The following is a 22,109-nucleotide window of genomic DNA, read 5'->3' on the forward strand; positions in this document are numbered from 1 at the left end:
CTCCTTCAGGGAAAAACTGGACCAACCCTGACGACCCTACATCACTCCTGATAAAATCCCCATTAATTCTGCAAATTTTAATAAAGATAGCTTTAAGCATCTGGCCTCCAATCTTGAACAGTCAATCTCTCTTATTGATATACCTGCTTGATGTGGTTCTCGGAGTTCTTCTACTCCCCAAGCCCGGCCTGAGGCCAGGCTTGATTTGTGAGAGTTTGGTCCACCAGGCTGTTGCCTGGAGCGGCCCGCAGGCCCACATATCCACCACAGCCTAGTTGGTCTGGCACTTCTTGGAGAAAATGATCTAGTTTTCTCTTGCAGATGTCCATGGTTGTTCTGCCAAAATTTCTTATACTTGCTGGGGGGATGTTGAACAACTGTGGACCTCTGATGTTTGTAAAGTGTTCTCTGATTGTGCCTATGGCACCCCTGCTCTTCACTGGTTCTATTCAGCAAATTGTTATACGGTATATACTTTTTATTTATTTTAAAAAAGCTTGTTGTATATTTTGCTTCAATCCTATTAAATCATTTCTAATTACTAATGGTGCTTCTTTTGTGCCTGGGTTACCTAGGCTATAATTAAGTGTAGTTACAGGATGAGAGCTACGCTTGTGGTGTCCCATCTTCCCAGTACAGTAATTTTGTATTCCTTCTGATAGATCATTGATGTAGATGATGAACAATACTGATGAAAGAACTGAACCCTGTGGTACTCCGCAAGTAACACTCCTCCAGTCAGATTCACTGTCTCTGATTACTGCCCTCATTTGTTGATCAGTTAAAATTTATTTTAATTTAGTTGGTCAGTATTTTTTTTATCCTTGTAAGACGTCTCCTTGTCACCCCCTTCCAGCATGTTCCATTTTCCAGAACAGCCTCTCGTGTGGGACTCTATCAAAAGCCTTTATTAGGTCCAGATAGACATAGTCAACTCAGATGTACATGTTCGTAAGTGCTTTCGTGAATCTGGCCCCTTGTCTGCCCGACACTAATGCCATCACTCATTTGTGAACTTGCCTCACTCTATTAGAACTTTGTGAGTATAGAGGATTAGTCCATATAACTGAATTCTTGGTTTTTGACGAGGTTATATGTGAAGGATCACAGTAAAATTAGTCCTCACTCGATATTTCACTTTCCTCTTTCTGATGATTAACTTTCAAGGTACCCAAAGCCAGTGATGCAGGTTTGTAATTTAAGGTCATATGTATGTCTTGTTTCTTAAATACAGGCAGCGAACCCTGTTCTTATCTGCTGTTCACTGGCAGTCAGGTGCAGTGGCTGTGCAGGGCAATCAGCAGTTTGCATGAACATTAGTACTAAACAATCTACTTAATGCTCAAATGTAATTTGGGCATTACCCATTATTGTTTGAAAGTGTTGCAAGTTTTTAGGAACATGTTTTTTGGAAGTCATTCTGGATTGAATTGAGTAAAATATTCTGAATTGCCTCCTTAACATTACTATCTGTCTGATAGTACTGTATCGGGGAAAGTCTGAAATGATCCCAACTACATCATTTCAGATTGTTGTCCAGCCTGACAAAACTCAAGACTTGAGCCATGAGGTTATTTTACCTCGGGTAATAACCTAGTGGTACAGCTCAGAAAGATGCTTGGCACATATATAATGTTCTGCCAACTCCAGTAAAAAGCCCTTAGCATTCTGAAGGCAACTTAGAAATTAGTATATGGTAGGAACGAACAATATATTAATAATGTCTGAGTATCATAAATGCAGATAACAGGAAAGGGGGAAACAAACAAACATAAAAAATGAAAAGATATAGTAATTAAGAACATAAGAATGATCAAAGGATACACAAATAATGCATGATAAATAAGGTTGAAAATCCTGAATTAGGGCATTTTTAAAGGATACCTGATAAGTTAAAACCCAAATGAGCACTAACAAAATAATATCATAGAACTTAAATGATTTAAGCATTTAAGAGGACAAACACAGGTGTTTCATTACCTTATGCCTTTCTAGTCGACTATTTTTTTGGGGTTGACAACCCGGGCAGAGCCAAGGCTCGGGGGGTTCCTCCCTTAACTGGGGCCGTAAGCAACTCCAGTGGTAACTAACTTCACACTTTTCACAAATAGCTAAGGGGGTGGTTGTGTGTTGGTGCCGACATACTTTACATTTCTGTAAAATAAAAATAAAAAAGCATAATTAGCAAATGACAAAAATTTGCATCTAGTTATTTAAATTATGAATGTAATCTAGCATTTCCAATGTTAAGAATGCAGTCTAGCATTTCCAACATTATGAATGCAGTCTAACATTTCCGACATTATGAATGCAGTCTAACATTTCCGACATTATGAATGCAGTCTAACATTTCCGACATTTATAAATGCAGTCGAACATTTCCGACATTATGAATGCAGTCTAGCATTTCCGGCATTATGAATGCAGTCTAGCATTTCCGGCATTATGAATGCAGTCTAGCATTTCCGGCATTATGAATGCAGTCTAGCATTTCCAACATTATGAATGTAGTCTAGCATTTCCAATATTATGAATTCAGTCTAACATTTCCAAAAGTCGTACTGAAACAAGTAAACATTGAGGGGTAGCCAACAAATACTCAACTTCAAACACCAAAGTGTAAACCTCCAGATGAACTTTTGAAGTACAGGAAAATTACAATAAAATAACAATAATTCCTACAATACAAACATCTACATTCATCAAGAAGGTAACATGAATAAAAAGGGAGGGGGCAACTTTGATAGCAATTTAAAGTAAAGTATAAATTGGCAGAACCTACTTTTTTTTTATCAAATCTTACTTGTTATACTGATAATTATCATCTTCAAAATATAAAGCATTAACTTTTTATAAAACAAAAAAAATTCATGTAATTTAAAAAGTAATCAATATAAAGCATAGCTATATAATTTTTGAATTGTTTGCACCAGAGAATAACACTGACATTTTCAATGTTATTATTTCAAGGATTTAGGGAAGAAAATATAGTTACAACTTGTCCAAAGAACAAATATAATGTGATAAGGTTCTTCATTCGTGGCCTATTACACTACCTCTAAATGTGTAAAACTTTTTTTAAATGTAAAAAATTAAAAAAAAAAAGTGTAACATTTTTTAATATTAAATGACTAAGCAAACTTTGAAAAGAACACACACAAGTTCAATGATATTTTAGAATGTGGCCCATATTTACATTAAGTTAATTACTTACATTAAGTTAATTTTATAATACTTTTCTCATATTAAACATGAAGATACAACTAACCATAAAGTAGTGGCAACATTTGTACAGTAGTAGCAATAATACTACAAATTATTTCCATGACTATCAAACTACTTTCCACAATATTTTCAAACTGAAGCTATAAAGCAAGTGAACAATTTGAGCCATCTCCTACTTTTTAAGAAACTGACCTTAGTAGCAATAGACTTTTCCCACTTGATGCAGGAATCAAACATGCCCACTAGCATATGCATACGTGAAAATGTTTGACAGGTCATCACAGCCTCTCGCCACTTGTGTACCGCTGGGTTCTCCCACTCATCATATTCTGCACAAGTACAAACAAATACAAATACATTATAAAACAGAAAGGAGCTACATTTCAAAACTGAATTTTGCTTTGTATAGTAGTTGAACAGTCTAATGGGAAGAAGTGTTGAAGGATATAAAAATGCAGATATGATTAGATTTTGTGGTGAGAGAAGAGTGCAACATATTACACTAGATGATTTAGATATGTGCAGAAACAATTCAATAAAATGGAGTAAAAGGAATGGAATTGATGTTTAAAACTTATCAGACTGTTAGGTGTAATGGTATTTTAAAACTTTTAAGAAACTTACTCTATATAAACAAAAATTATATTTCTTCTTCAGTTTCAAAAAACTATAAAGTTAGAATACAGTATTAGTAAAATCTGGATCGTCCACTGTGAAAAGTTGTCCCCCCAAGATACTGGGATTGCCCGGTACTTTTTCTAATTCTCATTTAAGAAATAATGCAAACTATAGCACTTGCTGTCACAATTGCAAAGAAAAATTACAGGTTGGATAACAAGAAGCTTTAAAACCAGAACTGCCACACCAATGATGATACTTTTCAAGACACTACCACACAAACAGCCCCCATTCAATGCTGGAGAAAATACTGACCTGGAGACTGTGCAAAGATCTTTTACGGCAAGAATCCACTCAATAAATCATGTAAATTATTGGGACCACTTAATATAAAAAGCTTGTTAATATAAATATATATAAAAACACACACATCAATGACTCAAAACTTTTCAACATTTTCTCTCTACACATACTGGGCACTCAAAGATTGCCCAGTATGTGTAGGGGAAATAGGTATTAGCTCACCTTTTGCAGTTTTCAAAAGAAAACTTGATAATACCTTCAAAGGATACCTGATCAACCAGTCTGTGACTCATGTCAGACTGCGAGCAGTAGCGTTGAACGGCCTGCTTCACAAACCTATTAACCAAGAGGCTTGGTCAGAGACCGAACTGCTAGGACGTTGATCCTTGGAATCCTCGATTAGTATACGACAGGTTGATTTTGGTACCAAAATGTTCAGAAATCACTTTTATGCATAGGCATAAAATATATTGAATAATAAATTTTGAGTGAGGCACCCTACAAAAAAAAACACCATTGAATGTAATGAAATGTCTCTTTCTAGAAGACCCAATGGTGGTACACAGAAGCTGTCTTGCGGAGATTGTTCCATACTTGAAAGATCACATTAGTTTTGAAAGCTCTGTTTGGCAGACTGGGGACCAGAGCCAGAACCTGCACCCCCCATTATGTATCCCTGCACAGGAGGCAGATGACACTCCACCAATCCATCGGAAAAAGCCTCCATAAAGTTTGTACAGCTTTACTACAACTGGAGGGTTCACAGAAAATGAAGCCTCAAACCACAAAACAACTCTACAAAGGATTCACCCAAACTAACTAAAAACTCACTTGTACTGATTACTGTCACCAGGAAGCTTGTCCACACTGACCAAAAACCGGGCTGCCAGAACCCTATTAAAATGCCAGAACCCCCTGAATATCAGCCCAGGACATCAAGAGAAGACGGCAGCCAAAGACGTGTATTTACAAACACCATGGGCCTGAGGGTAGACCACAGGTTGGCTAAATTTAATAACACTGCTGACAACCTAAGAAATGTGAGCCGTGGAACACCCCTGGCTGAACCATCCAAGCATCAATCAACACAGGACCCCCCTTAACCCCCCCCCTCCCCCCTGGAAGCCTTCCATCTCATTCTTCACCAAAAATAGAAGAAGGCTGCAAATGGACAAACTGCCCATTAGGACCGAAGAAACAGAACCCTTGGTAAAAAAGTCCGAAGCTACCCAACCCTACAGTTGAAGACGAGAGCCAACAAGAATACAGCCTTAAGAAAGATATCACAAGTCAAAGGGAAACCTATAAACTGTGGCAAGGAGAGTAAACCAAAACCCAGTCAAGATACTAGGATGGCTCAGGAGAAACACGAGCTGGTCAGAGGTGAACAAATGCACAAGACAACTTACAAAATGGCACATTGGGGATGTTGACACCAAACGCAAGCAACAGAAGCTCTACGATCGCCCAACAACAGTATCCGGAATGAGATGACAATTGAGGAATAGATGCAACAAGGACCGGACAAACCTGACTGAGGCTAAAGAACGATGACAAAGAGACAAGCAGTGGAAAAAAAAAGAGCACCAGCAGCCTCATACAGTTGCCATGAGGAAAGACACAGGTGGGACCCCAACACATCAGCCAAAAGCTCGCCATACAAATGTTGATAGACATGCATCAAAACACCAGACGTGAAGAGCAGAGAAACTTAAACCAGGGAAGTACACCACAGGGTCGATCTGCTGCAAGAGGTGAAGTCATGGATAAATGCTTGGTTCAAACACCAGAATGAACAGCACCTGGAGCAAGAACTGAACTGGGTGAAAAAATTAAATGGGACTAGTACAAAGGGAGAATCGACTCCCCCAGAAGGAAACAAAGCAGTCCATTAGAAATGAGAAATATAAAAATTTGGAAAACAAATACAGACAGCATTACAAATAGAGGAGTAGAGTTACAAGGATGGGTGACAGAACTGCGTTCTCTTATCATGGCAGCTATGGAGACAAAACTGACGAATGTAATAAAGGATGCAATATTCCCAAGACGATACCAGATAGTACAAAATGAAAGGATTAACAGGGAGGGTGGAGGAGTAACCCTACTGAAACAAGAACATTGGAGTTTTGAGGAGATAGAGATCCCAGAGGTAATCAACTAGAAGGATGTTAAGCTCAGTACGATAACAGTGAGGCGCACAAAAATAGTAGTAGATGTTATTTACAACCCTACAATAACTACAGGAAGATCAAGAGAGGAACATGATAAATGAAAAGAAACATGCTTAAATATAATAGAAAATGCAGTCATAATGGCAAAGAGAGCCAGAGCTAAGATCCTAATACTTGGGGAAATAACCACAGAGGAAATAAGACTGGTCAAGACAGAATTGTGACAGGGTAGGTGAAACATAGAGAGAAACATCTGTGGACAGTACTTCCTGTGGAAGCGTATCAAGGAGCTGACTATGGAGGTGATTTACCAGCTACCCTAGACCTGGTGTTTACACTAAATGAAGATATAAAGGAACTTAAAATATGAGGAACCACTAGTAGCCAGTGACCACTGCATTATTGTGTTTGATTACATTGTAGAATTAAGAGAGAGTTGGAAAATTGGCAAGGAGCAAGAGAAAATATAGAAGAGAACACTACATGAGGTTTAGAGTTTATCTGCAGGAGGTTCAATGACGAAAATCAACAAATGAGATAATGGAACTCATAATATACAAATGCAAAGAAGCATACCTCTGAAGATGGAAGTGGATGATAGAACAGCAAACCCATGGTTCATCAATGTAAAATACTAGAAATTATTATACAAGTACAGTACAGTATTACTGTTAGACAATAACTCAAAACCTATACACAAAATGAACAGAAAAGAACTAAAAAGCTATTGATCATTATGTGTTTGAATAAGTGTTGGTTTGCTTGGTCAGATGTTATTGTTAATATTCACATTATCTGCACAATAAATTGCCTCTTTTTATTAACAAGATGTCTTTCTGCAACCATGGTGCTGAAGATTACAAGAAAATGAGTAGTCATTTGCAAGAAAATTTGATACCTGACAAATGTGAACTGCACATATTATTAAAATGTGAAACATGGGAAACTAGCAACTCACCTGGTGCAGCCTCTGGGTTATCAGACGGTATAAGCTTTTTGGAGGGTTGCATCATGCCCTTCAGGTATTTAAAATGCATGTGCTTTTGTGCCTCCATCAGACATTCTCCTAGCTCCTGTAAGGTTGTTGCCTGCAAAAAATGAAAACTTTGTTACCTAAGGTTATTAACACTTTCCCTGGCTCGGCGAGCCACCTGCATCGCACTGCAAGGTAGGCCTGGCGTTGCTGGTTAGCACACAACCCAATGTTAAACCTTTTTCACTCACAATGTTTATACTTAATAATAATAATAAGCAGAGATTAATGGATGGCAAAACCCACCTTGTTTTACTTATCATATCAATCTGACGCTAACCACCGTTACTAACATCTTGCACAGGCACAAAGTTAAAGTGATAAGGAAAAGCTGGATTTCAGGCTATAATACTTTCCTAGTTTAAGCATCATATACTGGTACGTATTTAGTCACCTGGTGTAATTCTTTAAGCCAAATTGTGTATTCTGGCTATTAGTTACGACAAACTGTACAGTGTATATGTGCAAGTGTGTATATCTATGTATAAATGTAAATATATATACATGAATACTGTAAGCACATAGCACACATTGGGGGATTGTTACTGGAGGCCTGAAGAAACAACTGTGAGATCCATGTATATGCAAGACTTAAATCTTAGGCAGTTCCTTACTATTTCATATGATGGGATGTGCCGTCGGAGCATAATTAGGTACCCCCCATCGTATGATGTGATGTGCAGCCGAAGGGTTAAGCATACAGTGATTTACTTTAATTGAACTTCTTACCTCCTTGGCTTTTTTCTCCCATGCTTCTGGATCTGAGACTGCTCCAAGCCAACCCTCAGAGAGCTCACGCTCAATTTGAATGATGTCCTCACGTAACGACTCTACCAGTTGCTTACCACCATCTTCAAGATCTTCTAATGGGCTCCATCTAGAGCAAAGCAGAGAAAATAAGAGTAAGTAGTTGATATTCATATATGGTTTCAAAGTTAATAAATTTACCTAGATACAGTATGGTTTGATTGTACGAGAGCAATAAAAAACCAGCGCTGAATGTAATGAAATGCCATTTTCTGGGTGAGCCCCGGAGGCTCCCTGGAGCTATTGGACTGATATATGTTATATTAGTCTGGGGCTTTAGTCAATGGAGTTCTGCCTACTGGGAACCACGAGCCAAAACCTGGCCCCCTCAGAGAGGCGCAGGGAGCAATGCCTTAAGGGAAATACAATGGCCTTCTATTTGGGAGTATTCCATCTCAGCCAGATAGCTTCAAGGAGCTACAAGGGGCTCCTCCAGAATAGTAGTATAGTCAGTATGTTCTACAAATAACTACAGTACACTCACTCTTTGGTTAAGTTGACCTCTAGCTGTGCTTTAACTTGACTGATGCTGATTTTCAGTTTAGACTCACGTATACCCTTGTCTGCTAAAGACTCCAACAGCTCATCCACTCTTTCTAACGAGCTGAAAATTAAGAAACAAAATATAACTTAATGATAAAGCTGAATACAAAGTGCTAGTAAATGCATACCATCACCTTAATAAAAAGAAAAAAGGCTTGCTTGATGTAAAACTAAGTATAGTACAGATTGAATTAGGAGATAAGAAACAACAATGATGATTATTGTATTTATTTTAGAAAATGCAGGAAAAGTTGTTTTCATAGCAGTCTATGGAAGGATACAGATTGGCTCTAGACACAATATTATGAAGTTATTAATAAATTAAACAAGGGCCGTGGATTTGTTCATTTGATGAATCACGCTATTGTGATTTGTGTGTCTGTAATGAAGTAAGGGCAAAGAGGTAGAACAGTCTATTGACATCTTGTTTATCTTCTTATCTTGAGGTTATCTTGAGATGATTTCGGGGTTTTTTTAGTGTCCCCGCGGCCCGGTCCTCGACCAGGTCTCCACCCCCAGGAAGCAGCCCGTGACAGCTGACTAACTCCCAGGTACCTATTTACTGCTAGGTAACAGGGGCATTCAGGGTGAAAGAAACTTTGCCCATTTGTTTCTGCCTCGTGCGGGAATCGAACCCGCGCCACAGAATTACGAATCCTGCGCGCTATCCACCAGGCTACGAGGCCCCTAAGCTTGAGTGCATGGGGGGAATTGCGTAAAACCCTGGTTTGTGTCTCGGAGAGACTGCAGGATCCGTTGGTAAATCAGGATGATTTCCCGGTTACAATTCTTTTGACCATGTCGTGGCTCAGTTGATTAAGGCAGCGTCTGGGATCCTCTCGGACGTAGGTTCAAACCCTCGTCATGGCCCTTGTGGATTTGTTAATTTGATACATCATGCTCTTGTGATTTGTATGTGTAAGTGTAATGGTAATGATGAATGATAATGTCAAACAATCTGGCACTTACTTATAATAAAACCACATGTTTTGTCCAACTGGAGGGAATGTTTGGTTATCCTCATCCATCATTTGTAGTTTGGGCTTGCTTAGCACATGTTCCTGAAGTAAAGAGACCAATACCATTCTATGAGCAATATTATTTAACAATTCTCTTATGGGATGCACAGTTCCAAATACTGTTAAGGGCTCATATACTTATGAAAGTACCTTCTGTGTGTACTTACCTAAATGTAATTAGCTAGGTGGAGTTATAAGATAAGAGCTATGCTCTTGGTATTTTCCCCTAGTAGTTTAGCATCATCAGCAAACATGTTCATATATCTCTGGCACTAGAACTAAACCCTGTGGAACTCCACTAGTAACAATTATCCAGACTGATACAGTGCTTCTGATTACTAACCCTCATTTTTCTGTAGATTAATAAATATTTCATTTGTCATAAGTCTGCCTGTCACTTCTCCAGCATGTTCCAGATTCCAGAACAACCTCTTTTATGGGACCCCTATCAAAAGCCTTTTTTAGGTCCAGATAAATGAAGTCAACCATACATCTCTTTCCATTAAGATCTCCATGGTTCTTATCATAAAAACTGAGTCTGTGTGTGCTTGTGGCAATGCATTTTCTTTAAAATGTCTCTGATGCAACTAATACAAAATAATTAGAATGAATGTTACAAACAACACAGGTATAATAGGATGCTAAACTAATCAGGAAAGAAAACATGCAATGGAACCAAATTACAATACATGTACTGAACAGAATATAAAGGAATTTTCTGAAAATGCAAATGTATTTTAAATGATCAAATCTTTATATTCTTCTCATTTTCAGTGCCATAAGTTTTAACTTCTTTAGTCTTTCCTCATATCAATCTTCTGAATTGGCATATTTCTGAAAATTTTCCAGCACCTTTGGCGTTTATAGAGAAAAGGACTCTCCACTTATATCGCATATTACTTAATTGGTCCGACATATGCGGCATACAAGATCTTGAATGACCGTTCAGATTTGAAGACAGTTCCTACATTGGCAAACCTTGCAAATGCAGCTGAAATTCGTTTGGCAAAGAGTTGTTGATGACAGGTATGATATATCAACCAACTGGCCTTTTTCCTGTCCGATTCCAGGAGTTTCTTCGCCCTTATACAGAACAACTTCTCTTATCCAAGTCAATGCATTACAGAGATACTCATTATCCATAAAAGCACCTTGCTTGTCACTCTTGACTGCTCTTTTTTTTTTTTTTTAATTTTGCACACTAGTTTCTTGTAGAGTAAGTACATACTCTGTAAATGCTTTCTGACAGTTCAAAAACATACAATCTACTGACTCCCATTTTATCTGATCTCTGTTGCCCAGTCATAAAACTCTATTAAGTTTGTGAGGCAGGATTTGGCATCCCCAAGGAATGTGTAAATTAAAGTACAAGTGGGGAACAAGTCTCGCAAGACTCTAGGTCATAGGTGTCCCCGACCCAACAGGCAGCATGACGGAGGCAGTATGGATGATCGTCTCCCTAAGGCAAGGGCAACAAACAACCTTTAATTTCACACAAGGCGAGAGCAAGAGCGGGGTCAGAAGAAGTATCCATGATACAACTGAGCCCACAGGGCTTTTCCAGGGCCCATAGGATGAATCAGCTCTATGGGAAGCCCAGGCAGTAGGGCCAGCAAAGCCAGTAGAACCCTGTCTGTAGTAGGCAAACTGACTGCCAGTAGCAGCCGTGAAAAGCAGGGTTAACTTGACAGCCCCAGTCCAACTAAGTTTAAATGATTGAACAAACTTGTAAGGCAAACTTCTGGCTCAGGATTCCCAACACCAAAGATGGGGTTGAGGACCACCTTCACTGCAGGTCTCGAGATACTGTCCAGAGGCCATTTATTGTGGGTCCAAGAGCTGGCAAATGGGCTAATTGTCTCTGAACAGCAATATTAAAGTGGTGAACCAAAAAAAGGGTCGGCACAAAAACTCTTGAGCAAATACAACCTTTTGGAATACATGAGAACAACATCGATCAGAAGATGTGAATGCCAGAGATTGTGTTACAGTCCTAAAATCTGACCCCAACAGAGGCCGAATGCAGCACAAAACTGGCAAGGATTAACCCGAGAAGGGATAAAATCCTGGGATTATTTCCTGCTTTTACATTTGTCTTGTTATTTGTTTTGATATATATTCCATCTTTCTGGAAGTTAGTTTCTTGGTGAAAGTGATCAGTTGATTCCCTGCTTTCTGCATATCTTTGAGGGAGCTAGCTGTCAGCCTATGTTTTCTGGTAGGCTTATTACTTGCAAGGGCCTTATGTAATTCTATAGGCATAGAGCTATCCAGTGCGGCACAGCTATAGGGAGCCACTGAATGGCCCCTTCCAGGATTCCAGGAAAGAACAATGGTAACATCTCTTTATTTCCCTTAGGGAATGTGCCAGAAATTCAAACAAAGTTGAAGGAGAATGCAGTTCATTAGTAGACACAGTACACAGCTTACCTCTTTGGGGCTACCAGTAGACAATTCTTCCTTAATAGCAGCTAAAGGCTTGTCATCCGAGTCTGACCCAGAATCTTCATTGCCATTAGTTATTGAATTGCGCGAGACTGAAGTTGGTGGCTTTTTTTTCGGACTTCCAGACTGAAAATTGTCATATCGACTAAATTAGTAACACTAACATTGCATTCTGATTAATGACACATGTTTTACACCCTGGTTAATGACAAGCATTACACCCTAATTAATGACATAAAACATTACACCCACATTAATGAGATTAACATTACTCCCTGAATAATGACAAGCATTACTCATGAATGATGATAAGCATTGCACCCTGATTAATGACATGAGCAGTACACCATGATTAATGGGATTAACATTACATCCAGATTAATGGGATTAACATGACACCCAGATTAATGGGATTAACATTACACCCTGAATGACACAAGCGTTACATGCAGACTCTGAGTCAAAATAATGTGGGAGAAGATATGACGACCAAACCACACTTCAGAAAATGGATGGAGAAACGACAATGTTTTAGTCCGTCCTGGACCATTATCAAGTCGTATGATAGAAGAGAGGAAGGTACGGACAAATAAAAATGGAAAGAGAGCGCGGCGAGATGTGAAGAGTAAGTAATAGAAAAAGGTAAGAATAAGATGAACGGTAAGAATTGGATGAAAGGTAAGAAAAGGAGGAGGGTAAGAAAAAGATGAAAGGAAAGAAAAAGATGAAAGGAAAGAAAAAGAGGGTAGGAAAATGGGGTAAGCTCAAGTCAGATCATGTTTGTTAAGAAGATTAGAGCATTTAAGTATGTATTATGAAAGAGTAGATTCAACAGAAACATGACCAGGACCAAGGTTCATGTTTAATGCCTTTCCTCTTGTTCTTACCGTCCTCCTATTCTTACCTTTCATCCAATTCTTACCGTTCCTCTTATTATAACTTTCCCTCTTACCTGCTCCTTACCTCTCACCTCACTCTCTTTCCTAATTTATTTGCCCGTACCTTCCTCTCTCTACAGCCTCGGTCCTGTGCCAGATAAGTCCATTATGGGCTCACCATAGCCCGTGCTACTTGCAACTTTTGGGTCCTAGTAGCTGAATCTAAAACAATAACAACAACACTCCTCTCTTTCATCACACCACTTGAGAATGGTCCAGGACGGACCCAAACGTCATCGCTTCTCATTTTCTGATGTGTGGTTTGGTCATCATATGCATTACACCCTGATTAATGACACATACATTATACCCTAATTAATGACATGAATATTACACCCTGTTTAATGATACAGGATTGACACCCCACTCAATGACACATGCATTATACCCTGATTAATGACACAGGCATTACACCCCTGATTAATAATACATATATTACATTCTAATTAATGATATGCATTACACCCTGATTAATTATATAAAATCTTGATTAACACAGTTCACCAAAATTGTTCAAGTATCAACTCTGTTATGAGTAAATTTCAAACTCTTGTGAAAAACCACAAGATTTTTAAAAAGACACTGTTTCATTCATTGAAACAAGTTTCATTCATCCAAATGAAACCATTAATTCAATATAACTTCAGTGCACACTGACATCCTCTTCAGCTGAGAATGTACAATAATGAGCCAAGACAAAGTAGAAAATTGTATAGGGGTTGGCAAATCACATTCTACCAAAGAATAGCACCATTAAAATGGAGTCACTCAGCATGGCCTTGAGATTTAAATTAAATAATGCATTTGCACGAGTGTAAACTGTGTCTTTATTTAACAAAATAAAAAACATATAATGCAACTTGTAACAATCCAGAGCTCTAAGAAAATTCTTAACCTGTGCTCTCCTAGCACTCTTCACAAGCCCCCTCTGCCTCGCCGCAGCTTACTACTCTCCGGGTCATCACTTGCCTATCAAGTGCATGTGCCATAATTGAAAGTTAGATTGAACCAAAAGAGAATAAAGCTGCTTCATTCAAGATCTTATTAATGATGTATTTACACCATACCTGTAAACAGTAAGTAGTGTTTGTATCTACCCAGCCCTTCTCGACATAAAGACCAGGAGTTGTGTTGTTGAAGAGCCAGTAGCGGTCATGGTTGCGGTCTACTCCCAGGGGCTGGAGACGAATTAGCATGTCCTTCTGCATCAACACTCTCTCGCACTCCTGGACTATTAATAACCGTCTTTTTTCTTCTTCTTCTCTCTCCATCCTAAAATTATATACAGTAATAAATACCATCTATCTCTCTCCCGTCTCTTCAATTCTTATCATTAAGCAATCTCTCATTACCCTTTCCCCCACTCTCATTCAGTGGGAAGGCACAAGGTTTGTAACAGAAAAACAATGTAAGAAATGATAATTAAAGAATACTGATTTGTCATATCTCCATACATGGAACAGCATCATGCAGAATCCACATCACTACGCTCCAGTAAAATATCTAGAGCAGCTTCCTACCATCCATGTCCTGTGAGCTGTCATTTAAAGCTTTCAAACTTTCACTCACTCCTAACAAACTGTTTCCATCCAGTCATATTCCCTACCACTTCTCAGACATTATAGCACATTAAATTCAAGCTTAAAATTACACACTTCCCCAATGTTAAACTGTCTTCTTGGCTGTCCTCCCTCTCTTATGCTTAAAATTTACTTGTTATTCAAAATGACCAAACATTTCAAAACACTCCCCAAACTTATATTTTACCAACTTACACTTAAGATACTTAAAATATACTTCCATTCCTTACTTGATCTATTCTTCAGACACCACAAATACATTTCAGTGTCTGTTTCTACTGCTTCAGTAAATATTTTTCATATGCATGTCACATGAGACTCTCACATCCGTATATATAAATCACCAAGGCTTTCATTGCACCAGCTACTCTCCTTCCCTGACTTACTCTAACCTTTCTGCATCAACTCTTCTTTTGTCATTTACACACAACAGCCATTTTAAAAGAATTTAATTTTTCAAGAATTTTTCCTTATCCTTATTTAACATTTAACTTTTTCCATTGCCATTAGCTTACTTTTGTTCACAATCACTTTCAGTAGTCTTTTCTCACACTTCCACGAAACTTTCAACTAATCTACATGCACATACATTATGTCATATATGCCATTTATATACAATATCCAATACTCAGTGCATGCATTCACTAAATATGCCATACTGCATGAATTTATCAAATATGCTATATTCCATACAGGCATAAAATTTGACACACTAGCAGCTCTCGATTGGCACAATACAATATTGGAGAATGAGGATTCAGTGGTGAATGGGTAAGCACTCTTATAAAACGTTTCAAATCCCAAAACTTTGTACACTATTTTATTCATGTGGTTATAACCGGTTCATGAATGTAACCCCTCGCCCCTATCAAATTGAGGGGCTGCTTGACACCGTTCACTCCCAGCCTACACAAACTTTACACCATTTCTAATATTGTTATCCTGACTTTCCTCATGACCCTATCCATGTATAAACTGAAGCCTTGTGGTGACATAACACAATCCTTACATATCTAAATACAGTACAGTAATATGATCTGTGTATTAGTGGTTTTAGGCACTGTACTTATGTTACGTAGTAGTCTTGCCTTTTTCGTGTATTGTCTTTATATATGTACTCTTGCCTAAATAAATATTATTGGATAAAAACCCACACCTATGTATTTGTGTATTTTATGTAAAGATTTGAACTACATCAAGTGTGTTGACCAGACCACACACTAGAAAGTGAAGGGACAACGACATTTCGGTCCATCCTGGACCATTCTCAATCGACTTGAGAATGGTCCAGGACGAACCGAAATGTCGTCGTCCCTTCACTTTCTAGTGTGGGGTCTGGTCAACATACTTCAGCCACGTTATTATGACTCATCACATGCAACTTCATCAAGTCTTTCACTTTCCTGAGCACATTATCAAGGCCTATGTGAATGGTTTAGACAAGACTCAACAACTGTAAATACACTCAGGAGAGAACGAAAAACTTGGTGTAGTTCAAATCTTTACACAATATACACAAATACACAAGTATGGGGTTTTTATCCTATATTATAATGTCTGTGATAAGACATCACCATTACTTAATATTTTTATTATTATTATTATAAAAATAAAATCCATCACACATTACAACATTAATTCTTAAGGATGTTCTACTTCTTGCATAAAAGCTTTTCATAGCAAATAATAATACTGTATATCAACTCCATTCAAGATCAAAATTCTCCAGAGACCTGTACTCACTTTGTTACATGTTTCCCCTAAGTCCATAAATGCCATAAACACTATCTTCCTCACAGTCCTTCACAAGTGTCTCATTACATAAATCTGACCACACAACTTCAATGTCTTATCAGTAAAAACACTATACACACAAGTACCATCTAGTAAACTTTTTACCACAACAGTTCAGGACACAATATATGGAATTTCCTTAACATTTTATACAAAGGTAAATTTCACTCCAGAAAACAACTTTTCTCTCAACTTCCCTTCTTAACCTAGTCTTACTTACTGCTCTCTTAGCAGGTTCTTGTTTAATTCTTTCTCTCTGTTTAATTCTTCAGCAGTCAACCGTCTTCTTTTCACTCTTGAGGCTAAATCTGTGTTGTTCTCGTCCTCTTTCTTACCATAGAAGTTGTCAAGAGTCATTGCTAGAAAGAAATTTTATGGTCAATTCATTATAAAACTGGACATGATTGATTCACATGCGGGTAACCAGAAAAGCATTCCCAGGTGAGCATATCTCAGGATATAAACAGGTTGTTTAAAGGGTACAGCACATGCAATGATTTCATTGCATTACACCAAGGACAGAAAATATATAGAATTAAGTTATTAACATGTATAGACTAATGTAATGAGCAGAGTGAACATGCACTGGCTGGTGGTGGTGTTTGTAATGGTGTCAGTGGTAGCTACAAGTGAAGAGCTGGTGTCCACCTATCACTGACTAGAGAGAATGAGGTTTAGCTCTTTTTATGCCTCACCTCAAAGCTTTTGACCAGGTACATTTTTAAACCCTTTCACATTCGAATTGTGTTATACTGTATTTACTTTTGAAGTTGTGAATGGAGGTGGCATCTACACGCACCTCTTTCAGTGCATTCCACTAGTTGACCAGCAGTACTAAGTATAATTTTTTTCTGACATCACTTTGGCTCACTTGTGTATGCAACATTCACTGATGCCCTCTTGTCCTACTTTCTCTAAGCCTAAAAAGGCTGTCCTTATCCACCTAGCCTATTTCCCTCAGTATTTTGTGCACTGTGATATCTGCTGCTTCTCTACTCTAAGGTTCTTGGCCTGTTTTGCTATTTTATTCATCAGAGTATAGACTTGTGCCAACATACACAAAATTACTAATTCCATCTTATATGTATCCAGATATTTATTCAAGTACTGTACATTAGTAATGTGTTGTGATCAGACTGGTTGGTTGTGGAGAGATGTTTGGCATTCCTACATTATATAACTGTTTCCAACTTCAGTATACAGTAGTTTTTTTTTAACTTATTGAATTCAGTATTGATATTACTGCATTGATTTGTTTTATCTTAATTATATAGAATTAAAATTATATATGCTTTATTATTTTGAAAAATGTATTATTTTGTGATGTAAAAATTACTGTGCTTCCATTTCTTATATTTCTAATTAATATTATCAATGTAGCATATTATTCGTGAACATTGCCTATATATCCCAGACACCTTACACCCTCCCAGAAGCTCCTTATCAGAGGGCAGCCACAGCATAAATTTTCCCAGGTGGCTCCATCACCACACAAGCCTTGCACTCTTTTACACTTTCCTACTGTACCCCTTTCTTTCAAATGTGGTTCCACTTTCCCCCATTAAAGATACCAGCTATCTGCATCAACCATATCATCACTGTATTCCCACCCTTGTAAACACTTCCTCATAAAACAATTCTTATGCATTCTTTAAAAAAAAAAAACTAGCATTGAATGTAATGAAACACCAGTTTCTGGTGTTTCTGACTGATGACACTAAGTAGTATGGCACTGATTAAGTACCACACTACTTAGTGTCATCAGTCATCTGCCTACCAGAGACCATGCACCACTACCTGGTTTCCTATGAGACGCACAGGGAGCGACGGCCCATGAACACACTATATATAAAGGTTATCATCTTTGCCATCATCCAGGGAAGCATCCAGAAAGGTAGGTATATCAAAACAGACTACTGCATGGTTGAAAACTAGACCACAGCCCTCACAATGTCAAAAGAACTCCCCCAACAATAAAATAAACAACCAAAATTTCGTCAAACCAGCCCCCCTGCCGGGTTAGCCAGGCCAGCTCCCTCCAATCAACTCCACCTCCCTTCCCCTCCCCAATGAGGATGGGGGGGGGGAAAGAAAGGTTAACTTGTGGGGGTAGGGGATACCTTACCTTGAGTTTATGGTTTAACAGTTTTGGTTGTTTCTTCAAATACAGTATAAACAAATGAGTACTGTATGTAAACTAAATATAAATGATTAACCATTTCAACTTCAAATTTGAGTTCATCTGAACATACTTTACATAGATAATTGAATGATTTTCAGCATACGAGTTGATGCAGGGGGGGAGGGGGGAATTTTAGCCAACACTGCACAGATGGCTATTATTGGTCCTTGATAAACTTGTCTTGAAAGATAAAAGAGGCACAGATAAGAAATAACAGACAATTAATGTTTTAGTATGGGTTTTTACCTTTTTTCTTTGGACTGTAACCTTTGGGGCGGCCTGGAGTCTTCTTGGGTGATTTGGTTTTATCAATTTTCTTCTGCAAGCGCTCCTGTTTTCTTTGCTCCTTCTTTTCCATCTCTTCTTTCAAACTGATTTTTTTAAGTTGGGCACGCTCTTTATAAAGCATATATGCTTTCTCCTCGATGTCCTCAACATGTTCCTAAGGAAAGTGTATATTATTGCAAAAACTATACAGGAGTTCAACAATTTTATTCTTACATGTCTACACATCCATTAGAAAACATGTCAGTACCTACCTGTTGACTATAATACAAGTAAACCTGTGTACAGTACTTACCAGGACTGTGTCTGAAGCAATTGCTTGATGACAAAGAGCTTTCAGTACAGCAATAACCTCAGCAGGCTGCAATTCGTACAAGTCACTTGACTCCAATTTATGAATCAAACCATCAGACTGAAATGAACATATTACTGTAATGTCAGGCTAAAAAGGTTTCACTTAAACAATGTCATTTTAATTTCTTATTCTCTGAAAAATTTATGCTACAGCTAAGTAGACTACAGTAGTACAACTAAGATGTATGGCCTACTAATGAAAATTAAACAATACGCAAGAACCGAAATAAAGATAAAGTATTAATTTTTTTAATTGAAACCCTATTCCTTATGAAACCCTTCCACTGTGTGTATCAACAATTGTCATTCCGTTGGTTATGTGCATATCAACCAGAATAATTTTTTGGTCTAGCAAAAGACTGAAAACTCCAGCAGGTACATGGGCTCACATCCATTTCCTCAGGCCTCCAGTATGCAGATGCTATCTTCGAAAAAAATAGTGGGCACCCTCTCCCGGGTGTGAGGGCCTCAGTACTGAAATAGCAACGATGAGTAGTGCATGCAGCAGCTCACAGCACCTTCATGCAGCTCGTTTCCTACAGCATCACTTAATGATGATGAAATAACTAACTGCAATAACTTAACAATGATAGTGATAAGGACTATGTCCAAGGTTCAGATATTGGTGAACCTGATGCTGGTGATAATGTTCATAGCATGAAGAAGACAGCTACAGCAAACAGCCATAGTTTGGTCCATCACACAACAGGTCCTCGTGTTTCTTTAGAAAATGAACACGTACAAAATTATTCATATTCAAAACCGAGTGACTAAAATTCTGATAATACAGTACTAGCATTGTTTTGGCTATTGTTAGTAGTGTGCATATTATATTGTGCTTCATCATGTGATGTTGGCTAGGCTGAGCTTGGATCAATGCTCATGAGAGTATCACACCCACCAGAATGGTTTAGGGTATGATGGGTATACTATATACATGTATAAACATGTAGATAGTTATACATAATGTGTGAATACAGTACAATAACAGCAAAGCAGTATTTTTATTATTCAAATATTATATTATGGTGAACAAATATATGAGCATACCAATGGTCTACAAGTTCTGTGAGATGCTAAATAAAATAATAGTAAAAACATTTTACAGCAAGTTGCAGCTGCTCACTACAACTTGGTGCAAAATATGCAAGGCCAGGCTAAGCCTGGATCAGATCCCCGACTGTGCTCTTAAGTTCTTACAATTAAATTATTATTTTATATCCAGGTCCTCAATAGCTGCTGGATATATGAAGATAATCAGTGCAGAAGTGGTGCCCAATTGTCCCAACTTTCCCAAGATTATCAGAGCAACATTTCTGCTCATCAATTTAAATAACTGATGAACAGAAATACATCTCCTATGTGATAAATTTAACTACAGGGGAAATCAGATATTCAATGAAAGGAAGGAGACGTTCCCACACCAAGAACATTTAGAATTATTGAAGATAAACAAATTTGTTGCACAAAGTAATACAATTTAGACACCTGTAAGGGTGACATGTTTCATATACGGTATTAATTTACTAAACAACTCAACAGTAAAATGGCTACTTGGTTGTAAAAACGATCCTTCACGGCGGGGATCGTATTTCAGGGACCTGCCCGAAACGCTACTCGTACTAGTGGCTGTACAAGAATGTAGCAACTTTTGTATATATTAAAAAAAACAAAAAAACTTGAATATACTTATGTTCAGGCACTAAGAAAACAAATTTATCTTACCAATTCATTTTGTTCCTCCCCTTCTTCAGTATTATCATCAGAGTGTTGACTGGCTGATTCAGAGAAATCCCGCTTACTCAGGCAAAGGCGGGCAAGCTCTATGGCAGTCTGGTAGTGCACTGGTAGATCTTTAATTTTAACGCCCACTTCCTGTAATTACAGAGGCCACTATTTATTTTAGTTTTCCCTTTCAATATATAACAACAAATTAATAAAATTCTTCTCCCAAGATAAATTCAAGGCCACTGATTGAGTTGAATATGAAAATTGTTATTAAAATAACTATACAAAATAAAAAGCAAAACATTCTAGAAGCCAAAGTATAACACAGCTTTATTTAGGATATGGATAAAATTTCTATTACAACTGCACAAAATATATACTTCATCACACATTAAAGAATTGACAGTTTTGTTTAAATTAAAGCCAATCTCAGGTTCTAAAAACAACTGTCTTTATATTCTACAAATAAAAGTAACTTTCCAATTAATTATAGATGTGGGTGCAATTTGCCAATAATTGCCAATATAATTAAAAGAAAATATTTCTTACACTAACACAGTGGAACCTTAATTCAAGAAACCTCGATTCACTGAATCTAGGTATGTATTCCCCAAAAGATAGGACTCAGAAAATCGCTAGATGTAGTTAAATATCTTTACAGACAGGTTCTCTTGGTAGTTTCACATAAGTTGAAATTACAATTTTGCCCATTGAAATCTTCCCATAGGGCATGGAAAATATTAGGGTATAAATAGTTACTCTACTAATGGCTCCAATCACATTTCTTATGATTTTTGTAGATGGCCTCAATATTAAAAGAAATAGTTGGAGCCTTGGGAAAGCTATCGAGGATGTGGAGTTCAATTTCTTTTACAGACATGTTCGTTTGGTAGTTGTCTTAGTATATTATAGGTTGAAATTAACATTTTGCTAAGTGAAATTAGCCCACAGGACATGGGAAATACATCCTAGAGGCATCTCCAGTTGCAACAACTCCCTCACTGCAATGAATTGTTTTTGGTCCCATATAGTTCATTGAATCGAGGTTGTTCTGTATATATTGTATAAATATAAAATAAAT

The 22,109-nt window shown here is 37.7% G+C and overlaps 1 protein-coding gene across 2 annotated transcripts in view; it reads right to left on the reverse strand.

The window, feature by feature from the left end:
- The window catches only part of LOC123765714 (tyrosine-protein kinase BAZ1B-like), a 59,697-nt gene that overhangs the window by 16,502 nt on the left and 21,086 nt on the right, over nucleotides 1-22,109 (reverse strand). For both annotated transcript variants that reach the window (XM_069300669.1, XM_045754411.2), the window contains exons 10-21: nucleotides 21,026-21,175; nucleotides 19,242-19,358; nucleotides 18,908-19,103; nucleotides 16,700-16,838; nucleotides 14,173-14,377; nucleotides 12,153-12,293; nucleotides 9,673-9,764; nucleotides 8,645-8,764; nucleotides 8,083-8,230; nucleotides 7,279-7,408; nucleotides 3,418-3,554; nucleotides 1,981-2,154 (exon numbers count right to left, since the gene is read on the reverse strand). In XM_069300669.1, coding sequence (XP_069156770.1) covers nucleotides 1,981-2,154; nucleotides 3,418-3,554; nucleotides 7,279-7,408; nucleotides 8,083-8,230; nucleotides 8,645-8,764; nucleotides 9,673-9,764; nucleotides 12,153-12,293; nucleotides 14,173-14,377; nucleotides 16,700-16,838; nucleotides 18,908-19,103; nucleotides 19,242-19,358; nucleotides 21,026-21,175 — 1,749 coding nt within the window. The remainder of the gene's footprint in view (nucleotides 1-1,980; nucleotides 2,155-3,417; nucleotides 3,555-7,278; nucleotides 7,409-8,082; nucleotides 8,231-8,644; nucleotides 8,765-9,672; nucleotides 9,765-12,152; nucleotides 12,294-14,172; nucleotides 14,378-16,699; nucleotides 16,839-18,907; nucleotides 19,104-19,241; nucleotides 19,359-21,025; nucleotides 21,176-22,109) is intronic.

This window comes from Procambarus clarkii, chromosome 5, assembly GCF_040958095.1.
Source record: "Procambarus clarkii isolate CNS0578487 chromosome 5, FALCON_Pclarkii_2.0, whole genome shotgun sequence".
Classification (NCBI taxonomy): Eukaryota; Metazoa; Arthropoda; class Malacostraca; order Decapoda; family Cambaridae; genus Procambarus; species Procambarus clarkii.